At 38.7% G+C, this 26,064-nt stretch overlaps 1 protein-coding gene and 1 long non-coding RNA gene across 12 annotated transcripts in view; one reads left to right on the forward strand and one right to left on the reverse strand.

The window, feature by feature from the left end:
* LOC121010070 (uncharacterized) overlaps nucleotides 1-4,135 on the forward strand; it is a 369,296-nt gene extending 365,161 nt beyond the window's left edge. Inside the window, exon 3 of the long non-coding RNA XR_005780997.1 lies at nucleotides 3,968-4,135. This is a non-coding gene — a long non-coding RNA (uncharacterized LOC121010070). The remainder of the gene's footprint in view (nucleotides 1-3,967) is intronic.
* EBF1 (EBF transcription factor 1) overlaps nucleotides 1-26,064 on the reverse strand; it is a 390,763-nt gene that overhangs the window by 30,813 nt on the left and 333,886 nt on the right. For all 11 annotated transcript variants that reach the window (XM_040443447.1, XM_040443429.1, XM_040443441.1 and 8 more), the window contains exon 11: nucleotides 2,696-2,784. In XM_040443447.1, coding sequence (XP_040299381.1) covers nucleotides 2,696-2,784 — 89 coding nt within the window. The remainder of the gene's footprint in view (nucleotides 1-2,695; nucleotides 2,785-26,064) is intronic.

Genomic DNA, 26,064 nt, shown 5'->3' on the forward strand with positions numbered 1-26,064 from the left:
AGCCTGAGTATAAATCTCCCAAGTCCACAGGAATACCTCGAGCTGGCTCCATCTACCACTTCCTGACCCTGCTCTTGAACTCTCCCTCCACCTTAACATTCAGAGCCAGGAGGACAGCCACTCTGGTCTGAGTCACACAGAGAACTTCCTGGGGCGGCTCCGGCCAGAGCCCTTGAGCAGTCAAGTGGCTAGATGCAGGCTGCGGAGTGTTTTCCTCAGCACACAAATCCATTGTGTCCTGATTACTCCTCCCAAACCCAGGAAAAGAAGGCTGGGAACTTCACCATCAGGCCACCGGGGATGCAGTGACACGTGCCTGTGCTATTTGTTCAACATTTCTGAATGTGATGTGCAACTGTAAAAATGGTTTTAAAAGTACACAAAAATAAGCCCTATATGCCTATTTCTCTTATTTCATTATGAATAAGAAAAGTACCTCCTGGCTTCTTTAGACCTCAACCGTTAAATCAGATTTATCTTCTGTTGTTTTTTTTTTTCAATAAATATTTACAGAGAAGCAACTGTGAGCCAGATAGCTGTGCTAGAGTGCATCCACAGGATTACTTCCTTTTTTCCTTACGTGATCCCCAGGAAGTCAGCGCGATTATTGTCCCCACTTTATAGATGAAAAACCTGAGGCACAGAAGATGAATCATACTTTCAACTGCCACCAGGATTAAGATTTCCTGCTCTGCAGAGATTGGATGGAAGAGCCCTAAGAAGCAACAATCCCACTCTTACTCACCTGCAGATAATCATAGCTATCTTTTGTTGAGTGCTAAATAACTGGTTGAAATAACTATCAGAAAAAGTGGAAAATATTACCATCTCCATTTGATAGAGAAGGAAACTGAGGCACAGAGGCAAAGAATTTGGGGGGAGGGGGGAAACAAGAATTTTGACCCCTGCTGCATAGCTAGTAAATGTCCTTGCTCTGAGTTCCACCCCTGCCAATCGGACTCTCCAGGTCCTTCAGCAGACTCTAGAGACAGCAAATGCCACAAGTGAAGACTGTCCCCAAAAGGAAAAATTAAGACAAGTCTGTCATTGTGCCCATGTCTTCTTTCTACCACTGAGACACCTCAGGCACTGACCGCTGGGTGGACACACATCATTTATATCATTGTGCTATAAAATTACCAATTATAATCCCACAGGAAATGCATGGGAGCTAGGTTCTGGCTAGACAGAGGGCCTTGAAAGTAAATCTCTCCGAGGCACATCTATACTACAGACGGAGATTGCCGTTCACTAAGTCAGGTGAAAGAGAAGGATGTGTATGATGGAGGCCTGTTTCAAAGACAAGGATATGAACAGTCTGACATACCATATGGTTTCCTCCTGAGGTGAAACGCTTTCAGTAAGGTCCACAACACTGGGCAGAAGCAAGGCTGTTCCCGGAAGCCAGAGCTAGAGACTGAGGCTGTGTGCTTCTTCCCCCAGGTCTAGGTAGAGAACTCCCATTCTTGCTGGTCACAGTTCTTCCTCTCTTCAGTCAGGTAGTGTCCCTCCTCTCCTCTACTGGCTCCTCTCATTTATGCAACAATTTGGGGGGGGGGCACTTTTCTCCTGGGCAAGGTCTGTTCTGACAGGGTACCAGGCACACAGGTAGGATCTGGCAGTAAGCCGATCCCCTGAAGAAGTCTGTTGAGCTAAGAAGGACGCCAGCTTCATTTTTGTAAGTGTTTTATGAGGCAAAACAGACTCAGAAGTGACATATCTCCAGCCTTATTCCAGCAAGGAGAGCACCTCTCATCTACTCATTGAATTTATAATAGTTTCCATTTGTGTAATAAATGAAACTTTATTTTGCTGTCAGTAAATGGTGAATGGTAGTTCCACTAATTCTGTATTTTAAACTTATTTAATTGTTCTCTATTCGGAGTCCTCACAGGACTTTGGTTGCACTTTGGTTAAATGTATCTATTACTTCCTCTAGTGACTAGTTGTGTATAGTGATCTCTGTGACACAAGGCCCGTGTTCCTCGGGTACAGAGATGAGAATACCCCCGATATTGACAACAGGTACAGAATAGAAGTCAATATGTGAATTTCCTACTTTCTGTATTGGCAATTTCAGTGTATTGCTGCATGACATATACTACTCTTGAATTTTTGTTTAATTTCTCACACTTTTATACCTTATTTCCAATTAGGTAGGATGCCTCTGGAGGTAAAAGGCTCTGTCTTATTTGTCCAGTTGCAAGATCTACCAATATGTTTCTTTTGAGTTCTAGCTGCATTAGGGATAGGTATAAATCCTTGCATAGGTAGAAAGCCAGTGTTCTCTTTCCTCTTAAGAATTGATATGATGCAATGATTAATAACCTGGACTTTGGAGCCAGGTTGTATAGATTTGAATCTCAGTTTAGCAATTTACATGCTTGTGACCTTGGGCAAATGATTTAACCTCTCCTTGCTTGATTATTTTCTTCTCTAAAATAAAAGTACCAACTCAGAGGGTTTTTGAAAGGAAGAAATGACATAATATATGTAAAAATAAGAATAACACTACCTGGCACATAAATGCTTGCTACTTTTATTATTGTTTACCTTATAGTACCAAACACACAAAAGACAAAAATGTTGCATTGTTCACCTATGAGCTAATTTCATCAATAGCAAAGTTTTCTGCTAATCACCTAAGCTCAAGTCAAGTTACAGAGACTGTAACCCCAAAGAGAAGAATCCTGACCTTTGGCAAACGCTCGGGGTCGCCAGGGTGCCGAGGAATGACCTTCTGTAACCTCTGGAAACCATAATCGATGGTGGGTTCATTGAGCGCTGCAAGGAAGAAGTCACAGGATTAGAACAATTTCATTAAATAAAACAGAAACTAACACTGATGGCATGGAAACAACTAGGAGTCAGAAATTTAATTTATACTTTTGAATTACATCACAAGATGATCAGATGCACAATCCCCTTGCTGAACATTTTCACTGTCTACTTCTGCTATTTACCATGGTAGGCAGGGACTCACTCAAAAGAACATTGGTAGGAACCTTAGTAATGACTCCTGAACTCAGTTCTTCTGACCAAATTCTATATTGCTTACATAATCAAAAATAGAAAGTAAAATGGTATTTGATATGAAGTTTTAGGATCCACTAGCTAAAAGCTCAGGGGAAAATAAATACTCAAGGCCTTGTCTGAAGGTATCCACACATTATAAACAGCAGAATTACAAGTACTTGCTTAACTGAAAAATCTGTAGTAGATCTCAGCACACCACACAAGCCGATGCCTCTGTGGTGATTCAGCCTGCAAGAACGTGGTGAGGGGCAGGGAGATGAGATCTTCTCAGCATAGAAAACCTAGTCTACACTTGATAGAGTCTGCAAGGTGATAGGTGTTGAAAATGTCCTCGATACAACACCCTCACATCTAAAATGACAGACTCATTCACTAACATCAGTATTATTTCAGGAAAAAGACTAGCCTCTGTGGAGCACTAGCATAGAGCATATGGGTCTCCAAGAAAAATTCTTAAAAAGACTAAAAGAAGAACAAACCTATAATAATATTTGGAGACAATGGGCCTTATTGTACTCATATTGTATACACTCTTCAAAGCCTCCTTAAATTAAGTGTGATACGAAGTAGACTCTGGTCTATAATTTTCAAAATTCCTTCTCAAGGTATGAAATATCTTCAGCCTTCCTCACCTGACCAGGAAAAGATGGCAGCTCAGTCCTCTACCCACATCCCCCGTATCCTCTAAGTAATGGGTGGGTGGGAGGGTGGGTGTTTTTCTTCTTTTCTTTTTTAGTGTAACTAACGTTTTCAACCACATATTTTCTCCCACACCGAGTAAAAAGACAGTCTTTGTAGTTCTGACATTTAGCTATACATTAGAAAACAAGTTGCCACATGCTTTACTTAAAATGCATTTCCATTAACCTAAATTTCAAAAGTAAGATTCATACTACTACTAACTTTAAAAAACTGTATTAAATTCAAATAGGTCCCAAGGCTAATGGAAGCAATTTGTATACCAACCCAAACTGACTGGCCCACTTTTCAAAATACAGGTATGATAATCTTGTGGTTTTAAAAGGACATTTAAATTGAAAGACTGTGAATTTAGTACATAATTATACCAATAGAACCCTTTAACTTGTCAACTTGTAAATCTAAAAGGCTATCAATCATTTCTAAAGAGGAAATAAACCTTAAAATTCCTTGATTGACAGTGCTTACTTTTTATGTAGGGAAAAAAAAAAAGGCAAAAAAAAAAAAAAAAAACAAAAAAAAAAAAAAAAAAAGCTGCGTAAAGTGGCCAGAAATCCATTTACAAAAGTACATTGTTTTACATAGGTGAGTAAAAAGCCAATAATTACACCTCCAAAAGACACATAAATCAGAGTAAGTACTTTTTCCTCACTTGTATATTTTAAGTTGGAGTGAACTTCAGGTAACTTTTTATTGAAAAGATTTTCCCAAATGCAATGCTTATTGAAGTTGTTAATAGAGTAGCATTTTCATTTAAGACAATGTAATCATTTTTACAAATATGAGATTTAGCCATCTTCTCCCCCTTTCCCCAGCTTCCAAACAGTAAACTTTCAACCTGTCTCTTGTGGAAATTAACTAAAATTATACCCAGGTGTACCAAATCTTTCTATCTATACTAGTATATGAGTTAAGGCACAATATTTATAATTCCTCCCATTTTATGAATTACTTTCTAAACCCTTGAGAAGAATTCTTTTTTCAAATTAGACATGTAGAGGAAAAAGCCATAGAACTCTTCATGCAGGGAAGCTGTTACTCGTAAAATCCATGGTATTTAATCAAGAAGTGCATGAGAGGGACAGGAATGAGCACCTAGGTTTAAGATATATGTCACATCCATCCTCCACCCATATTACTAATTGCCATCCAAGATGTTTAACCATAAAAATAGCTTTAAACAATTAAGTGTATCATTTTAATATCTGAATTCTAATTCTTGTTTTTGTTTTTCAGGCTAAGCCACCAATAAAACTTGAATTGTTGACCTGTTCCTGCAGTTGTTTGCATAATGAATTGATTCCTACCGTGTCAAGAAACGGGTGATTGTTAAATGAATGAATGTCTGACATTATGAGGGGAGGATGTGTTTCTCTGTCCATACAGCCAACTCACAGCAGAATGACCAACACTTAGTATCTGCAGTTAAAAGAGCCAATTCAAATATCATATGGAACTAACAGCTAAAGAGCTGAGGAGAAGTCATTCTGCTGCCACAAAACGTAATTAAGATATATTAAACTCATTATTCAAGGGAAATAAGCATCTACTCTATGGAAGTATACTATGTGAAGGGATGTATTTCAGATAGTTAGATAAAGGCTTTTAATTTATTTCCCATGCCTTTATGACTTGCTCTACACTCACATGTTTCAATATATTAACCTGCCCTTAATTTAGGTATAGACCATTACAAGGTGTGGTCCAGTGCTATAGACAAAGACAGCATTAAAAATATGCAAGACAAAGCTCATTGTCTTAGATTCAAATGTGCCTGATGAGTTCTCTCATTGCATTGACTAGAGAAAAATAAAAAAAGGATTACTGAATGAGAAGGGTCATCTGATAAAGATTGTTACTTAAAACAAAACAAAGCAAAACCCCCTAAAAACAGATTAAGTGGCTAGGGAGGAGGATGGTAAAATCATGGCATACCCATGGGATGGAATATGATGCAGTCCTCAAAAGCAATGCTACAGGGAAAAAAAATTATTTACTGACATATAATATACGGCTAGGTTAACAAGCAGATTACAGGAGCATATATACAATATGGTTACTTTTTAAAAAATGAACATACACAGAATAAAGAAAATATGTCTATATATAAACTGCTTAACAGTAGTTATTTCCAAAAAGTGGGTCTTAAAGTGCTTTTCTTCCTTCTCTTTGTGCTGTACATTCTCTGAATTTCCCACAATGAACATGTATTACTTTTATAATCAGAGAAAAAGGTTAAGAGCAAGAGATTGTTGCCGAGATGGAATGTGACCTCCTTGTATAAAGTAATGACATAAGAAACTATGCCTTAAAAGGGGTCTGTATACCCTTTAATAACCTTGCATAGGTTATTACAGACTATAAGAAAAATAAGTAGTATACTTTTGGCCAGTTGTATAAATATGTGACTATTCATAAACTCTCTGAAAATCAACAGAGAGGGTAACGAGGAGGAATCATAAAGAATGGTATATTTATTTCATCAGTGGGGGTAGTCGTACCTTAGGGACATACGTCTACTCTGCAAGAATGTAATATAAAGTTAATCCTTCAACAAAGTGACCTCATTGTATTCAAGCACAGGGCTCAGGGGGCACCAGTAGAAATGGGACTAATCAATTTTCCCCCTAAAACTTAGGACAATTCTGAGAATCTAGTAGAGAAAGAAAGAAAAACTTAATTGGGCATAATTAACCACAAATAAAGAAGCATGAGCATCTTAGGTTGAAAAAGAAAAACAGATGAAGCTATAAATGGCAACAGGAAGGCAAGGATGAGAGAGCATTTTGTGACTCCGCTTCCAAATACCTAGTCCATGTTCTCTGAAAAGGGCTTCGGAGGGTGTCATCTGAAACCAGGCAGGGACAGTAGCAGAATAAGGGAGGCTCAGAGGTCTAGAAAAACCTGTAATCCCAAATTGAAAAAGCCCCAATTTTTAAATCATCACAGTAGAATAGGAACAATGTAGGCATCTGAAAAATTCCACATTATACGAAATTCTCCATTGACTCAATCATCATTTTTAGTGCCCACCATGAATCCAGATGGCATTTGTAGGAATTAACTGTTTTGTGTCACAAAACCAAAAGCCCTTAAAAACAAACTTTCTGAAAGAAATATGTCATCCAGCCCCAAAAGACTGATGAACTGGTTGGCATTTCAGGGGCATCAAAGTCATTACTTTTCAAAGAGTAAAAGTTAATTAAATAGTTAAAAAAAAATCAAACCCCTACATCTGGCCTTGTGTTGGAACTGTTTATAAATGGCTGTGGGGGCTGGCTTTCCTGGTCTCACAATCTCAAACTCCCCCAGAGGAAATCAGTAACTTTCTATGCAGAACCAATCTAAGCAGAGCCCTTCTTTGGGCTTCAACTGAGGTCCTGGTCAAGACAGAACAGCTCTGATAATACAAAACTATTATTTACAGTGTCCAAGTGTTCATGCAGCATGAAATGCTATATGCAAGGAACATTTAAAATAATGCAATTAGATTTTATGCACGAATACTAATGACAAGATTACAAAATCCAGGGGCACCTGGGTGACTCAGGTGAACATCCATCTCTTGATTTTGGCTCAGGTCATGATCCCAGGGTCGTGGGACTGAGCCCTGTGTTGGGCTCTGCACTCATCAGGGAGTCTGCTTGGGGTTCTCTCTCTCTCTCTCTCTCTCTCTCTCTCCCTTTCTCCCTCTGCCCCCTCTCCCACTGATGTGCACACGTGCACATGCTCTCTCAAAAAAAAAAAAATTACAAAATCCATTCAAAACATCTGTAATGAGTAAATTGTAACTAAATGCCATTTGTGGCCTTTTCATGCCTTTAGTCTTTTTTTTAAATCCACTTCACACACATCAAGTAAGGAAATTCTCTCTAAGGGGATTTATTTGCAAATTAAAATTTTATAGTCAGGAAGGATGCATTCTCAGTTATGAAAACTGACTTTTCTCTTTTCAGAGTTTCTTTTTAGAGAAATCACTCCTCTGTCCTTCTGAACTTCTCGAATACTTAATTCCTGGAAACAATGGAAATGAGGGGCTGGAGAGCTGTGTTCCCAAACAGCACAGGAAAAGCTCTTTCGGTGCCATTCCAATGTTAGCGCAGAGTTCCCCTGCTTTTATAGCTCAGAGACTCGCTGCAGCGCTTTAACATATTTCTGGGGTTTTAATTTCCTTTTTTTAATGGTTGTGTGACATGATGTCATTTTGACTGGAAATAAAAAGAAATGCAGATATTAGGAAGGTAATATTTATATTCTATTGCCATTTAATGTCCAAACAAATATCTAGACTCTATGCCAAGTAATAAATAAAACCTCATAGCACAGGCAATGATAAAACCAGCACCTGGGTCTCCGAGCTTCCCTGGTGACTACTCTATATTTGAACTAAAGGAGTAACAGCAGAGCATTTCCCTTCAAGGCAGATCCATTCTGGGCATGAGAGTTATTACATATGTGTTAGGCGAGCCTTTTTGTTCCATAATGGCCCCATTTTTGCCTCAGTCACTAAATTAACAACTAGAGGTAAACAATAAAACAGCAAGTTATCTTCACAAACCTATCTTGAAGACTGACTTTAAAATATATAAACCGAAAAATCAACCAGAAACCTAAACAAGAGCCAGAAATATGGTTAATGAAGAAATCTGTTGCATTTCCAGTCACTTAGATATTTCATTATCTTCCTAGATGTTTAGCGCATGAACACTATTCCGGTCTTCTCTTCTGTGGAAGTGAGCGACACACTCTTTAAGAAACCTAAAACCAAATCCCCTGCAAGCAGAGCCCTGCTTTCAATGTGAAATACTTTTACAACCCAGTTCCCTGCCTCAGGCGCCAGTCAGGTTCGGGAGAGGTTTGGGAAGAGGCTCACCGCGCTGCAGAAGCTGTAACTGAACCAGGAGGGTGTCAGGATGAGGCCAACATGGGCAGAATATACCAACATAGGAGCCAAAGGAAAATTTCCAAACTGGGTTTGAACACGCCCTGACTTCTTATTTGTAGTTTTCAAACTTCTCGATGTGTGGCAAAAAGTCTGAGACTCAAAAACCAAGCAAAGGAATTACTACTTCTCTCTCTCTACCAAAGGTACAATCAGAGGTACTAGTTGGCTTGTGTGGCTAAGTCCTTTCCACAAAGAGTGGGGCCAGGGGTACGTACAAGGTACAAACTGAAGAGAGAAAGTGAGGGGGTGGGGGGGAAGCGGATCAAAGCCCAGGATGATGACGTGCTGGGGCTCCTGGAGAAAGAGCTGGAAGACCCTGAGCGCTGTCAGCTGGAATGCAAAGAGCTTATGTACCTTTAGAAATTAAGAACTCTTCCACAAGCAAGAGCAATCAAGAGCCGGAAGAAAGAGTTGAGCGACATACTTTTGTTTTTTTAAAATGGAAACAGCTTTAGTGTTTCTCGAAAAGTAATACATTCTTATTGTATAAAAAATACAAAAGAAACACAAAAAAGAGGAAAAAACAATACCCCATGATACTCCTATTCATATGTAACCACTACTTATATTAGTACCCATGCTTTCAGACATTTTCGCAATACTGTTTTATATAAATACAGATTATATACATATTTATATCCACCTCAATCTTTCCAGGGGTCATGGCATATTGCATTATATAGATGGCCATAATTTATGTAACAAATCCTCTGTTAATGGGGGTGTATGCTTCCCCCCCCCAACCCCTGCAAATTTTCACTGATGTAAGAAGTACTATATTGAAAAATAGGAGAGATTCTTAGATAAAAGAATATGCACATTTTCAAGTCTTTTGATACATATATTTCCTAACTATCCTTTACAAAATGTATACCAATTTACACTTAGACAGGTTACAACTAATTTTAAGTTTTTACATCCTGAACCTCAGTTATTCTCTAAGTTATAAGGACCTCTGAAGACTTTTAATAGATGTTAATAATCATAATGATTACTTGTTGAGGTGTCATTTTAAACATACCCTGAGGTCACATAATACTGTTTTCCCAGTAATATCAAGTGCTTTATAGACATTATCTCAGTGATTCCTTCAATATGCTGTGCCATAAATGTCAAAAATCATCGCTCCCAATTGGGATTTGAGAAACTGAGGCACAGACCATGCTAACTGTATAAATCAGAACAAAAGCCTCGGTGCTTTACTTACTCTTCCAGGATGACTACTTTATTTTAATATTAATGAATCCCAATTTGCAACATATTGACAAGTTCTGCTAGCAAATCCATTAAATGGCTTCTTTGTCACTCAGTATCTGTGAAACGGAAACCTGCCCCGAGGAAGAACCCTTATGCACAGACCCCTGACTGTGTACAGGTGAGCAAGTCACTTAGCCTGACTTGGCCACTTATGACTCAGCCATCGACAAACACGAACCCTCTCGGGGGAGGCCACCCTCGTATTTGAAACTTTTCCCACAAATGACCAAAAAGCTGAGTTTTCTGTCATGTTTGAGTTGGGCTCTCAAAGGTTGATTTGTCCTTTGGGAAAAAGAGAACACAGAATGCTGTTAAGATACATAAAACCCACTAATTTCATGTCACAACTAGTTGGTATTTTCTAGATGATTCTTGGCGAGAAGTCACTGGCAGAAGTGGAACAACTCTCCACAAACAGACCCCCTTATCGCCCTGGAGGGTTAAGCTCTGTCTAAAATGGGAAGTAGGTGAATGTACAACAATTAGGGAAAACTGTACTGCTCTCTAATTGTAATAAAGATGATGAGAAAAGTTGCCCCTGTTATTGCATATGATGTGCTCTGAACAGCTTGGCCTTTCAGGAGTCTTAATTTAGATTTCCAAATTTGATACAAGTTTAAAACTAAAATTAAATCCCTCAAGCAAACAGAAGCTTAAAGATCTTCATGATTTTTTTTTTTTTTTTTGCCTTTCAATCTTTTTCACTTTATGATTTAAAAAAAAAAAAAAAAAAAAAAACATTTGTGATTAGGTTTCCAAAGCCAGATTTGCTCATTTGAACTAGAAGAGAAGGATGATTTTCACCATGTAATTGATGATGGTGTTTAAGTACTGAAAGCCAACACAGTCTGTCTTTCTTAGCATTTAAGGATAAATCTATAATTTTCTTCCCGACTGGCATATCTTCTGATATAACAGGAGTAATATTCCTTCTATAATTGTTCTTCAGATTTCTTTCCAAAGAGTTTTGACAATAACTGTTATCAAGGGGGTAAAATCACACAGCCTGTCTGATAAACATGTTTTCTTGCGTTACCACCCCAGCGAGTGCTTGACACCGTAGTTTTATCATCCAGTGTGTGTTCAGAATGAGCTTAGAACAGCAATTGCCGGGAATAGGCAGGCGATAAACCGCATTGATTTAACACATCTTGTTTTCAATCATGCTTGGATTTTCTGAGCACGCATTTTTCCTGTACTCTGGCTTGTAGCTTTTATCTGACGAGCTGATCCCTTTTCACTGGAAAATGAAAAGGTCGCACAATAAGACACGGTTTACTGGAACTTGAACACGCACCAGGGAAAGTATTTTAGATAAATACTGTCAGACATAGTGGAGCTGAATTTCAACAACACAATTGCTAAACAACAATACTTATTACTCTCCTAGAACAAGCTACCAGTAACTTATGGCTCTCAGCAGGGAACAGCACCAAGTCTCGACTCCAAAGCTAAAAAACCCTTCTCTGAGCCCCGCACTAACCAAGCACAGAGTTCTGGGCTAAGGTCCTACTTGTGATTGTTAATATCATGGTTTTATGAGACAACTCAAAAAATTACTCCTACTGTTCACAGAGCTGCTTCCTCTAAACCGGTGGACAGGTTTCAGAAGAGCTGGATAATGATGTTATAGCAGGATTCTCTAGACAGATTGAGAGGGGAAAAAGTCCCAAGAAAAGTGACTCCAAATAATCCATTAATCCACTAATAAGACAGGACTAGGGATTAGAGGATTAACTGATTATTCGGTAGTATTTTAATAAGTTAAAGAGCACTTGTATAACAAGTATGTTACCTAGAGAGCTACAATGGCTTTGCAGACAAGCCTAGACGTTATCATCAGCCTACAGTCCAACTAAATGGCATCTTGATATAAAATAAATGAAGTCAGCCATTTTCAGTATTGACCTGACTTACATGATTATTATTGCTGTGTATCATTAGCTTCAGACTCAAGTCTCCTCTACCTGAACAGAGTCAGAACCCTTTTCTCTGTAGCCTTAACACACATATGTTGTGATTATATCTTTATTCATTATCTACTCCAGAGCTTCTCAGACTTTCTCCACTCATAGCACCTTGGGCAGCTCAGCAATCTTTCCACAGCACCTCCAAGTGGAAAGAAATGCTCAGCAGCTCTGTTTATTAACTATTTAGGTCCAAACCGCCTAATATTTATATCCTAACAACATAGCAGCCATTTGAAAAACAATACAAAGAAATTGGAAGAAAAAATAATATAGTAATATTTTTATTTCATTCTAAAACAATCACAGTTACTTTCTAATGGGATATGTGTGCTTCTGTCGAGCACTGCATAACTTCTTAAATTTTGGAATAAGACTGGATACCACCACCCTCTTTCCTCTTCTGCATTAATTTTTACATGAGACTTCCATCTGATCACAGTAATTGCTGATAACTAAGCTTTGCAAAGCTATGGCACTATGACAAGGAATGCAGTGCAATCTAATGTTAAGATATGCACTACCTTGAACTAGTAATTTGTGTGGTATCCAATAGACTTACAGTGTTACATCGTTCCCTCAAATTTAAAATACCCCACGGCACTCCTGTTGCATTCATTTATGTGTTTCTTTTCTTCCAACAATAATTATTATAGCAGCAACATTAGCTAAACGCCTCCTAAGGACTTACTATGTGCCAAGCACTTTACATGGGTTGACCTATCTAATCTTTACCACAACCCTACAGTGAATAGCTACTGTTATTCCCATTGCACAGAGAGGAACCTGAGACTTAGAAGAGTTAAGTATCCTGCCTAAATCCGCAGAACCGAGGAGTGAAAACCCAAGCAGTCTGACTCTGGAGCCCTGTTCTTAACCTCTTTGCTAGACCAGCCAAGTTAGGCCTCCAGAACAGGCCTCTAATAATTTTGGCCCCTAGGACTTTTCCTATGCTTTATTTGCTCTCCATAGCCCCTTCTATCTGCAATCTGTTCTAGTCCTTTCCTTATATGTCTTGCATATGTCTTAACACATATCCCATAGAGAAACCTCTGTCACCTACCCCAGACTTCATCTGACTTGCATTTCTCTAACAGCACACTCTTCTTCCCTTTTGGAGTAAACAAAGCTAGATTTGCATCCAGGCTACATCACTGACCAGTGATATACCTTTTGTTTTTTGGGTTTTTTTTTGTTTTGTTTTTTGGGTTTTTTTGTTTTTTTAGAGAGAGAGCACGCAAGTAGGGGAGAAGGGCAGAGGGAGAAAGAGAATCTTAAGTGCACTTCACACTCAGCATGGAGCCTGACACAGGGCTTGATCCCATGACTGTGGGATCATGATCTGAGCTAAAATCAAGAGATGGACACTCAACCAACTGAGCCACCCAGGTGCCCCAGTGACATGCCTTTTGGAAAAGTCACTTACATTCTTTAAGTTTTCCTTATCTATAAAGGGAAAATTTGATGTGGTGCTATTTGTACAGTGCTTAGCACATAATAAACACTTAACAGGCAGTTATTATTACCATTAATAGAATACCTGCCATGTGCTAGAAATAAGGGCAGATGTGGGGAATACAGAATTAGACTATTCACATATTTCCCACTCTCAAGACCTCCCAGATCTAGAGGGGCAGAAAGACACAGATTTCAAAACAACATGATAAATAAGATGCAGTATTCTAGGAGAACATCAAGTATGCTTCACTTGTCCCTGGGCTTCAGCCTTTCTTCTTTCACTTAAACTAATTTGAAATTATAGTTCAGAGAATTCATCACCTCTAATTCTCAAATTTCACTCTAAAATAGAGCTCTGCCTGGAGAAGACACAAGTGTTTTAAAACAATATAAATCCTGTGACCAGATGGGAACAAAGGAAAAAGTAAGAAACACCTAATTAAGATGGGATTCTTTCCCAGACTTGGGATATTTTACATTGCTTAATCCAATAAAACTGGATTTTTTGCTGTATATAAAGTTGTATGATGAAGAAGATAAAAAGAAAGACAAGTACAACCCAAGCCCAGTTTCCTGTGTATCCCCAGCTAGAGACAATTGAGTTGGAAAAACTCTTCTAGGCACCATGATATACCCTTGAGGAGTACATAATCCAGGGGGAACCAGGCCTGTAATCAGCACAGAGGAAGGAAAACAATAATTCTCTGTAGTGGAGTCAAGGACACATTTATCAAAGAAGTCATATTTAAGTTGAAAGTATAAGGATAAATAGAATTTTTCTACTGAAAAGGGTGGGAAAAGCATTCCAGGCAAAAGGAACAGCATGAGCAAAGGCAAGAGCTATAAAAGGACATGATGTGTTCAAATAAGGTTGAATAATACAGTTTGTGGAGAGCAGAGCTTATACACTGGGAGGAAAGTACTGAAGAGTAACCGTGAGTAACATACTGGCCTTGAGTGTCATATAAGAACTTTATCTGGTAGGCAATAAGGAGCTCTTTCAGGTTTTCCACACCATAAGAGTGACACAATCAGATCTATATTTCAAAGGCATAACCACAGAAGCCCAATGAAAGATGGATTTTTAAAGTCAGTACTTTTGTAATAATCCAAATGGAAAATGAAGGACCATCTAAGGATGAAGTGATCATGGAGAAAAAGCAGATTTCAGAGGTATGTTAGAATAGAATTTATATGACTTCAGTAACATATTAGGTGTGAGGAATAAGAAAGGATGGAGAATGACTCTAGCATTTCTAATATATCTGACTGAGTGGATAGAGTAGCCATTCAGCAAGATAAAGAATGCAAGAAGAAAATTACATACGGAAGGAAAAAATGATGAGTTCCATTTCAAACATGCTTTTTAGGTGCCAGTAGCGCATCCATGTAAAAATCTTTAGTAGGCAGTTGGAAACAAAGGACTGAAACTCAGGAAAAAGATCAAGGATGGAGTTGATGTTATAGACAATGTCAAGATATAGGCCTCTAATACCGGAAACTACTAGTGTGAGAATAAAACCAGGGACAGACAGTGCTATAGTAAACAATAACTGTTAAGGAATAGTTAGAAAAAGATTCAGAGACAAAGGACAAAGGCAGGTCAAAAAAGTAGAAGGAATACCAGGAGAGAAAATAATGGCACTGAAATCAAAGGGGGAGCTTAAAATGACAGGGGTTGTCCGCACTAATCTGATCTAACTGGGTAATCAACCAGGAGGGGTCTGACGAGAAACTGTCAAACGTAGACCATTCCAAGATCATGAGTGTAGGTGACAAACACAACTTTAGGAAACTCGTGAATGCCTTAATCCAGAGGGCCTAGGGGCGCCTGGGTGGCACAGTCGGTTAAGCGTCCGACTTCAGCCAGGTCACAATCTCACAGTCCGTGAGTTCGAGCCCCGCGTCGGGTTCTGGGCTGATGGCTCAGAGCCTGGAGCCTGTTTCCGATTCTGTGTCTCCCTCTCTCTCTGCCCCTCCCCCGTTCATGCTCTGTCTCTCTCTGTCCCAAAAATAAATAAACGTTGAAAAAACAATTAAAAAAAAAAAATCCAGAGGGCCTAGTTTTCTTTTATCTCACTCAACAACCCCCAAAGATCTGAACATACCAAGAGAGTAAGGGTTTGGCAAACCTGTTTGCCCAACTGAAGCTTAGCTAATCACGAGAGGTATAAGAGGCATAGAGGACACTCAATTCCAGATTGGAGTCAAGTCAGTCCCAACAATAGTGTAGAATTCCAGGTGTCCTGAGGCAAAAGTTATGATGCCAAGTTCACATTCAGATTTGATCATTCCTTTTAGTATGGTAGGAGGGGTGAAGATGAGGGGATTTCCATGGCTCTTTTTTTTTTTTTTTTTTTTTTTTTTTCTGCTCCTGATGTTGACACCTGTCTTTTAAGAAGTGGATAGAACCAAGTTGGTCACTCACCGGTTACCTCAATGAGGTTCTTGTTCTACTGCTTCTAACTCACCCCAAATTTGGAGTTGTAAACCACAGAGGAATGGGTCTCCTTGACCAAAATGTTGACAAAATACATCTGTATATGTAGCCAGAATTTAATCTTCTTTAGATTCTGGTGGTCTTAATATTGGTCCCTGATGACTTACAATCAATAGATGTTTAGTTAAGCAATTCACTTGTTTTGGAGTGACAGTTATTGTGTGGGCAATGGGTATGTGGCCACTTCCGCAATAACCCCACGTCTCCTGACAGAGTGAACATTACAATCACACATTTGTTGCTATTAGCTCATGAGATGCTGGAAACCAATTTTAAAAAGCAAGTAATAAAGCACCACATAAAAAATAATGGCGTAATTACTTCTTGGTCAGGTTAAACCTACTGTGACGATAAAAACCAAAGGGAACAGCAAGCATCATAAGTGGGTTTGCTGTAAATTTGACACTGGTTCTGACCTTCAGAAAGGAAAAGCCTAGAACCACCCACCTAAGCCAGGTGCACAGAAGACTATTTGTGTTGTATACCTTTACCGAGTTTCTGTAAAAGCCTATGTCAACTCTTAAGAGCTAAAGAGAATGTCTCAGTCACTAATTTACTGACCCAAAGCCTTCCAGATTCCTAGTTGAACTTAGGCCCCAAGAAGAAGGGATCTAGAAAGAGCATCAGAGAGCAGTCACCATGCTGATAGCATTTGTCCTCTAAATACAAAGGGAAAAAAAAAAAAAAAAAGGAAGTGGGGGTCTAACTGGAACATGGAACACACTGTCCAGGAGGTAAAGGAAACACTGGCTATTGCTGATGATCTGTGAGTGAACACCCTGGTGGGCCACTAACGTAAACAGAAAAAACAAACCAGCCTCCACTTCTAGGCTGTGATCTTTTCCACTTCTCATCCCAAGTGTTTGAAGACTTCCCTAATCCACATGAAATACCAAGGACAGGTGGGTATAGGGGTGGGAGATAGGCTTAGTCAAAGTTATGCCAGGAACTTTTAAGGTTTGTATGGCACAGTCCATATTTAAGGATATCATGATTGTTTTCATTCATTGGCAAGTGCTGCTTTTGTTTATTTCCAGCTCTTGAGAAGACATTTAGTTAATATCTCCGTTTTGCCCTTATAAGAGTTGCAAATGGTTCTCCTAAGATATGTGTATCATGAATAGACTTTATGACAGTATGCTGTTGGAGAATAGCATTATTCTGCTCATAGAGCAATAGTAAACTAATTTTTACTAAGAAAAGTCACTTTGATACTTTGATAGGTTAAATTCTCAAGGACAGAAACTTGCATGGAGATACACTATACACTGATGGTTAGTTAGAAGTGAGGACAGCTTTTTGGTGGGCAAATTGGCTGTGGGTGGAGAGGATGAAGGGCTAAGCATAGAGACTGAACCATCATTGAATTCAGAGATATCCCCCAAAGTAGGCCTGGAGGCTACACAAATCATTCCTAACAAGTCTATTTTTCCAAGTGGGTGCAGGCCCACACCAGCCTTGTCAGCCTTTAGAAATGTCATCTTGTGTTTCAAGAAGACACCATTCCTGCTCCGACTGACTCCCCTGGACCTTCTTCCTTTAAACGGGAAGTAGAAACTGAAATTCTCCAAACGGAATCTCCCAATCCTCTCTAAATTAATGGGTGTAATGGAGCTTCTTAAAATAGATAGTAAATGGGAACGAGAAAAAAGAAGTGACCTTCCTTCCATATTTTCTATAATCTGTTTACCCCTATTGGAGGCTGGTGAATTTAGAGAAAGTGAAAATGCATATTTAACTTTATCTGTGGCAATCACTTTGCCTGAGGCCACTGTGTCAGATATCATTGCTGGGTTTTTCAGAAGGTTGGGACATATGTGTAGGGGGAGAGACCAAGCTTGATAAACCACTGACCTATTCCCAGATGGAAAATTTTTATGATTACATTGGCACAATAGGCACTGTGACCCTTTAAGAATAAAATCAAACATACTGGATTGGATTTTTCAAAAGCTACCAAAACAACTTTTAGGTAAGAATACATTTCTTTAAGCCTCCGTTCTAACTCTGGAATTAACAACTTGATCTTGATATGGTCAGGAGAGGGACACATCCATTCAATCAATTTCAGAACTTTACTGCTGCAAAGAGCCCTTCTTTTCCAGCAAACACAACCAAGTTTGGAGACCTTAAGTGGCCAATGCAAGATCAAACAGCCAGTTAACAGTTAAATCAGAAGGAAAACTCAAGTGCTGCAACCCAATCTACCCTAAATCCCCTACATCAGTCTTCCATGTAAGCTTGATTTAAAATAAAAAATATCATTTATTGAGAAATGGTACTTGCCACTCCACTTTTGTTAACTTATTTTTTTTTTCTTCAACACCCTGAGAGGTAGATATTCCTATTTTACAGATGAAAAAACTGAGGCTGTTAATCTGGGTTGAGGGAAAAGAAGTGTGATTAAATTGCACCTATGGCAAAGGACATCAAACCTGCCCTTCAGACAGAAACATCTTAATTACAAGATCCATCTCCTATAAATGCTGTCCATTTCAAACCCAAATGGCCCTGCCATTTTATAAAATGAACACTAACTATACGGAAGACCAACAAAGGCTCCCAGGATCCTGAAGGCATCATGGGGCATGTCTATAAGGTGTCCACATTTTTTTTTAAACCAATACCAGTCTCTCTTAAAGTCTGTTTTGCAAAAACACCTGGGATTAAAAACAACGTGCTCTGACTTGACCTAAATTCTCATAATGAAAATGTGATCCAAATTGTAGCCCATAGTGGTTGATGCACAACTAGAATGTACCAGAGACTGGATTTAGCATTATATTATATATCAATAATTTGTAGTCATCCCTATGAAGTCTATATTGTCATCCTCACCATTTCTGCTGCTAAGGGAAGTCCCTGAGGACCAGGATTCACACTCGGGCAGTCTGTCTCCAGTACCCACCCACTTGTTCACCCTTTACACTGGATTGCCCCCGCAGAAGTATTTAGCTAATGCAATGGAAGAGATGATGTTCTCCTTCCCTTCAGGACAACATGCAAGAAAACAAACAACAAAAGATGCCTCAAGCAAAACTATCCAGCTTCAACCAGAAAATATACATACATACAAAACATGCTATATAAAGACTAGACTCCAGTAGGACACAAGTTTAAAACGGGACATTTTCCAAAATGGATCACGCTTAAGCCCAAAGCCATTTTCTGCGAGGTGTGTGGTGGTGATGTCATCCATAAGAAAGATGAGAAATGACACACACTTCTCCATTATCACCTTCCAGCTTGTTTAATCTCACCTGGCAAGTTTTCTTTAATCAAGTAACTTGAAAATCGTATGGAATCTTGAGGCAGCTCTGGGTAACATGGGTGGAATTCTGATATGCTTTCTTCATTAACTGCTCATACCCCAGAAATGAGAATAAAGTCTCTCTTCCTGGGGAGTCTTTTAACTGGGAAAAAAAAAACCCTTATCTTAATTGAATGCACACATCAGTTAACTATCTTCGGATTCACAAACCATTAATGTTCCATTTTCACAGAACGTCCTCCTCTTTCTGGCTTGTTGAAAAGCTGGTGCTCCTGGGGCTGTGCTTAGAGGAATGTGAGATTCAGCAGCAATGTAGAGGGGACAGGAGAGAAGAAGGGAATGCATTAAGCCCTATCTTCACAAGCAAATGAGCATTCTGGGGCAGAGCAGAGAGAACAGCGAGCAATGCTGTCCTTGCAAAACTGACATCCTCCTTGCATCCCCTCCAATCGACTGCTCTGAGTCGATTGCAAGGGAATCACAAATAATGCCATTCTGCCCCCTGAATACCAGTTAAGCAGGCAGGCTTCAGATGTGCCTACGGAGGGAAGACAAGACTTGCAAATAGGGTTTCGTGAATGTACAAGGATGGTACAATGATAAGGGGGGAGTGGGGTGGGTAGAAAAACTAATTGCACATTTCTCTCCTGAAATATTTGGCCTGCTGCAGAGTTCCACTTTTCTTTCCCTCTCCAAAGGAGAAAGATCTTAGTAGGGGTTGAGGTGTGTCCCCAAAAGACTCCCGTCAGATTGCTCCCCATGGCATGGCAAGTCCCTGTGGAAGAGACCCAAAACTGAAAGCTGTTCTATGCCGGGGGCAGCAAGCCTCTTGAGGAAGAAATATGCCAGCTGTACCTCTTACTGAGTATGTAAGTCAGAAGGGTGGGAGATTGTGACCCTGATGATGAAAGCATTTGTAATTAGACTTCATGAGAGATATAAGCATGCTTAAGTTCTTATTGCATGTGGAATGATTTGGGCTCTATTGAACTTTTTAAAAAATTGTCATGAAAATATTAGAGGCCATCAGGAAGATCTAGTTCCCAAAATATGCAATGCCATCTTTTTAGCCTGATTTTGCTTTTGAAATACATTCAGAATCTGACTGTGTTCCCTTAGCCAAGATTCTAAAATCAACTGTAACTGTAATTCCATGAACGCAGAAAGGAGATCTCTGACTCACTATAGCCCTGACCTTGGGCTTTGGTATTGAAGGCACCAAATCAGGTCATTTGAACCCCAGGCCAACCACCCTACAATGAAAACCACACTCAGTAGGGGTTCCAGTACACCTGCTAGTAATGCCATTAGTTGTGACATAAGTCAATAAGCTCCCATAGCCTTTAGGATTTGGAGAAAACAAAATACCGGTATTACATGAGGGAGATAAACACACACTGAATAACAGCAGTTATGAGTTTCCTTTACGTGGCAGGAGTATTTTCTTGGCTGTGGGATTTAGAATGTCAACAAGGGAGGCTGGGCATGCCAATTCTCTGAGTTTCATTAGCCTGCCAGAATATTTAGAGGTCTGGGCAAGGTAAACTCACTTTCTCACATTTGTGCTGAAGGAGAGCTGCTACAGACTTACCCCAATCTGAGTATTAAATAATCTTTCCTCATGATGACACCAACACTGAAACTTTATAGAGAGCCTCTTTTATAGTCAGCAGTATGGGACACTGGATTTATTTCCCTTTGGACAATGAGATTGTAGTTAGCATAACACCAGTGACTCCAACATCAATCCTCTGTCAAAAATAGTTTTATGAAGGCCAGAGAGAGGTTGGGCATAAAGGAGACACACCCAGTTGTGGACATATAAACACTGAAAGAGAAACTAAAATCAATCCTGTAAACAGAAGTCAAAGCTTTCTTGAGGTCATTAAAGACCTACATTTTGATATTCCAACAGGAGGATATTTACTGAAATATCAGGTCAATTCTTAAAGGAGAGCTGGTCCCGGTGGAGTTTATTTGTGGTCTTCTGTCCAATGTCCATTAGACAGGGTCCTTGACTTTAGTAGAGTGGATCCAAATAAATTCTAAGAAAGGAAATGGATTCCATCCTCTCTGTTTACTTTATTACTATTGATTTCTGAATTCCCTCCAATCTCTTTCCTAACTGAGCAGATAATATACATTTAGTACCAAAGGTAATTAATCCAAAATGAACCTAGTTTGCAGCTGCATGATAAAAAAGAGAAAGAACGGCAATAGATTAAATACTTACACATTAAAAGGTATGGCTGATTGTATTAATATGTACAAGAGTTTTAATATGCTTGCTTTATAGCTAGATATAACTTCCTCAACTAATCACAAGTTCATTTGTATGCTTGGACATATTTTATTTCCACTATTCTATATTTTGTAGCACTATTTTGTAGTGCAAATATTAAAATAATAAAAACAAGATTATCTGAAATATATATATTTTTAAATCTACCTTGTACTAAAAGGAACCATTGAGGACAATTTTTAAAAGTGTTTAAAAAGAAAAAAATTAAAATTAAAAAAATAAAAGTATTTAAAAGGGGTTAGAATAGTTAGTTGCCAGAAGTGAAGTGGTTTTTAAAGCATCAAACTTACAAAAAAAGAAGAAGTGTATCATGTTAAAAGTATATCTAAAACAACATAAATATTCAGCAATAGAGGAATAGATAAATTTAGTAAATCCACACTCTGGGAGATTATACAGCCCTTAAACATTACATTTATGAAGAAGTTATAATATGTGAGAAAATGCTTAGTAGGCTAGATAAAAAAAAAAACAGGATGTAAAACTGTGTGTGTATATACACATATACAGTATAACCACAAAGAAGAAAAAAATGTTTATATACATTTGTTATGCATAGAAAAAATATGAAAGAAGGAATGAAAATGTTAGCCGTGGTTATCTCTGGGTGACAGGTAGTGAATAATGTTAATTCCTCTTATTCTATCCAATTATTCTCCAGATTTTCTATAACTGTCATACATCCTGGCTCAAAATTATCTGTACCCTCATATGCCAGGGCATCTATGTCGGTTCCTCTTTGAAAACCTGCCCATTTACAAGCAGGGTAAGTTTTCTGCACAGTCCTACCAGGTGTGTCCAAATGTTGGACAACGGGGATTATCACACTTTTAATAACAGTGTAAATACTGAAGTTATTCTTTTTTTTTTTAATTTTTTTTTCAACGTTTATTTATTTTTGGGATAGAGAGAGACATAGCATGAACAGGGGAGGGGCAGAGAGAGAGGGAGACACAGAATCGGAAACAGGCTCCAGGCTCTGAGCCATCAGCCCAGAGCCCGACGCGGGGCTCGAATTCACGGACCGCAAGATCGTGACCTGGCTGAAGTCGGACGCTTAACCGACTGTGCCACCCAGGCGCCCCTGAAGTTATTCTTAAAGATAGCACAATGGGGCAGGTAAGAGCACGGGTTCAGGAGCCACAGTACCTGGGTCCGACAATGGCTCCTCCACTTACCACTTGATTAACGCTGGCAAATGACTTAATTGTTCCATGCCTCAGTCCCGTAAAATCAGGACAATGAAACCCCTACCTCATAGAAATGTTAGGAGGTTAAATGCATTAATATTTGTAAAACACTTAGAGCAGTTGAGACACATAATAAGTACCTAACATAATTTGTGAAGTAGAAGGCATAAAATAAAATTCTCACTTGTTTACCGTTAATCAGAATAAAGTTGCAAATGAAGAAGTGGACATGGTTAAATACTTGTAAAACATTTGAGCTTGTGTAAGTTTTTTGATAAGCTCATCTGGGGCAGAAGTATAATTTTCAGTAGAATTCAAGTCAGTACTCAGAACTGTAGTGGTTTTAAATGTTGTTGTTTTTTTTTCTGTACTTGCCAAAGATCTGCCCATCTGCACATTTCTAAAATGTTAATGAAGATGCTAAGTTTCAATGAAATACTTACTACGTGCCAGGACTATCTGTAATGTTTTGTTTGCTACCCTATACGAGACTCTAACGTAAGATTCAGAACTAAATAGGTGTGCAATAAATGTTTGCTGAATGAAAAAATGAATGAATGAAGTACCTCACCACGGCTGCATCAAGTTGTCCAAATATGAGTATATTTCCACAAAGGGAAATATTAAGAACTGAGGTTGAAGTGTTAACTTTCTTAAAATCTAAAACTTGTTTATACTTTTTTAATATAGAGACAATGAGAAGGCAATAACAAAGAGCAAGGGAATGAAAAAACTGTTTATTCTGAGAAAAATGTTGCAGCGCAGTGCCCATCTGTCCTCAAGGATCCTTTTCCTAGGGAATCCATAATGATGGAGGGAACACTGGAAGCACAGACAGCAAGACAGCAATGGCAGCACCAATAAACAGAAATAGTCTGACTGGTTATGTGGTTTTTTCCCTACCAGATAAAGCGTGACAAGAGAAAGTCAAAGCAACTGAAATCAGAGACAACACTTGAAATAAGAACAGTACATAATGGCAAATCTTCCTGTAATAAATTTCATTATTGAGCGAGAGCAGAAAACAACTATTTTTAGGCGCTCTCCATTGTTTCGTATGCATTTCAAAGTTACCCTTTACACATCTAATTTCTAAGTGCACGGTGTAACTTTGAGCATTTTGTGGAGGTCTTGGCTCCAAGGCAGCAAAAGAGAAGTGAAATGTCCCATGGTTGTAAAATCTTGATAAGTTCTCGGTGTCACTTTTCTTAAATGTGGAACTGCTCAAACCACATAGATAATTATAGATGACCAGATTGTAACTGTTTTATTGCTTCTTTTTCCCCATAAATTTTAATTTTGGAAAGTTAAGTGAAAAATGTGGTTTCAATTTCCTACAAATTGCACACAATTTGGTTTTAACAAGAAAATAGAAAGAAAGGGTATGTTCTTTAAAGTGAATTATGAACTAGAGTTTGTTTTTGCTCGCTCAACACTGCAAGAATAATAAAGCACAAAATTTAGAAAAGATGCCTTACAAAATGGAAATCATGAACTGTAGTAAGAAAAGCATAAAGTAATTTTTTATCTAAACATGGTTTAAGCAATCTAACAGGATAACACAATTGAGCTAGTCTTTTTCCCTCTGGTGAAGCAAGCTCAAGTTTAAAAGGAAAAAAAAAGAAAGAATGAAAGGAAACAGGAGTAGAAGCTGACAACCTTAATGCATTGTATAACAGGAAATCTCTTAATAAGGAAAGGCTGTGTATGTACATCCCCAACTTAGTCTCTCCAAAAGTACCACCAACTGCAGAAGAACTATTAAAAACAATTAATACTGAAATCATTGAAACACACACCTAGAAACAGAACAAAAGACAAGAAAGAGACTTTTCGCGGAAAGAAATTACAGCTATCTGCTGGATTCTGGCTACCATTTTAGACCGACATGCTTTCCTTATTCAAGGTAGTGGTCACAACTAGCATGTTAAAGACAGGAAACCCACGATGTGTGTCCAGAACATCAAACCACCTGCTGGAATACAAACAATGAAATCAATCAACCAGCTGTCTTGGTTTTTTTTTCCCCTTTGTGCCAAACTTGGGTTGAATATGGTCATTTATTCCTGAAATTGACCACTGTTTTTGCCTCGCTGGCAATGTAGATTATGTCTATGTGTTGAGCAAAATAAATTATTCAGACAAGAAACAATTTCATCAGAACTGTTGATCATGATTCATTCATCAAATTCTCTAAGGCCCACGTTACTTAATAGTACTGTATGGCTTCTTCAAACTTTCTACTTTCAAAAATGTTTACTTTCAGACATATTGCAACAACCACAGAGATCACCTGTATTTTGTATCCTCCAAACAAAGCAGACCAACTCTAACACAAGTACCTGATATAATGTTGTTACCCCTATGTTTTCTTTTTTGGCCAAAATATAATATTTGCTGATATTTTTTCTATCTGAGATTAAAGTTCCAAGTATAGTGCCTCTGACTGTTAGAACACTAAGTTTTGACTTATGAAGGTCCAGCTATAAACTGGGACTTGGCAAACTTGAAGTATTACTCACTGACTAATAATCCTATTAGTCAAAACTGTAAACTTCTGGTCAGCTGCATTTTTTACATATTACTGCATGAAGCTCTAGCTGAAGTTCACTATCCAAAATATCCTTTGAAGGCATCACAATTAACAAGAGGTGATTTACTCTCTTGAAATATAAAAGCTGATTTTTCCTGTCCAAATGTCAATAAATCTTTGGTATTGGTGAAGAGCCATTGCCTACCTGTAGCAATCATGTTGCCCAACCCTCAGGTGAGGGCTTTTCATTGAGCACAGACCGAACTGACCACAGCTTTCACATGTATCTCAGTCCCAACTATTTAACTCATGATGCAGTCTGAACAAAATGGTGCAGTAATATAGGAGAATTTCATAGCAAAATGATCAAAACCTGCAATAATCTGGCTAGAGGGAAATCCACAGAAAGGTTTGAGAGGGAAGCAAATCTCCAGAGGGAAGCAAATGAGAAGGCTTACTCCCCCCACCACCTCAAGAGAAAGAAAGAGAGCTCGAGTTGGAGAGAGGGACAGAGGGTGAGACAGAGAATCTCAAGCAGGCTCCACACTGACCATGGGACATGGGGCTTGATCCCACAACTGTGGGATCATGACCTGAGCCAGAATCAGGCATCAGATCCTCAACTGACTGAGCCACCCAGGCACCGTAAGGGAGGAGGCTTACTCTTAAATCAGGGCTGAGGTGTTCTTTATTCATTCATGTATTTTTTAAAAAATTTATCCATCAAAGCCCCTTCCCCTATGCCTTCCACTCCCAGTCCTGTTTCCAAATGCACCATCCTTACCTAACAAGGGCCTCAATGTGTTCTGCTATGAATTTGTTGTGAATTTTTTACAAGATGAATAAAATAAAAATACCTTAAACACCCTAAATTCTCTCATTGGGAGAGGAGATAAGAGGGCAGAG

The sequence above is a fragment of the Herpailurus yagouaroundi genome, unplaced genomic scaffold (assembly GCF_014898765.1).
Source record: "Herpailurus yagouaroundi ecotype Mexico unplaced genomic scaffold, PumYag 29, whole genome shotgun sequence".
Classification (NCBI taxonomy): Eukaryota; Metazoa; Chordata; class Mammalia; order Carnivora; family Felidae; genus Herpailurus; species Herpailurus yagouaroundi.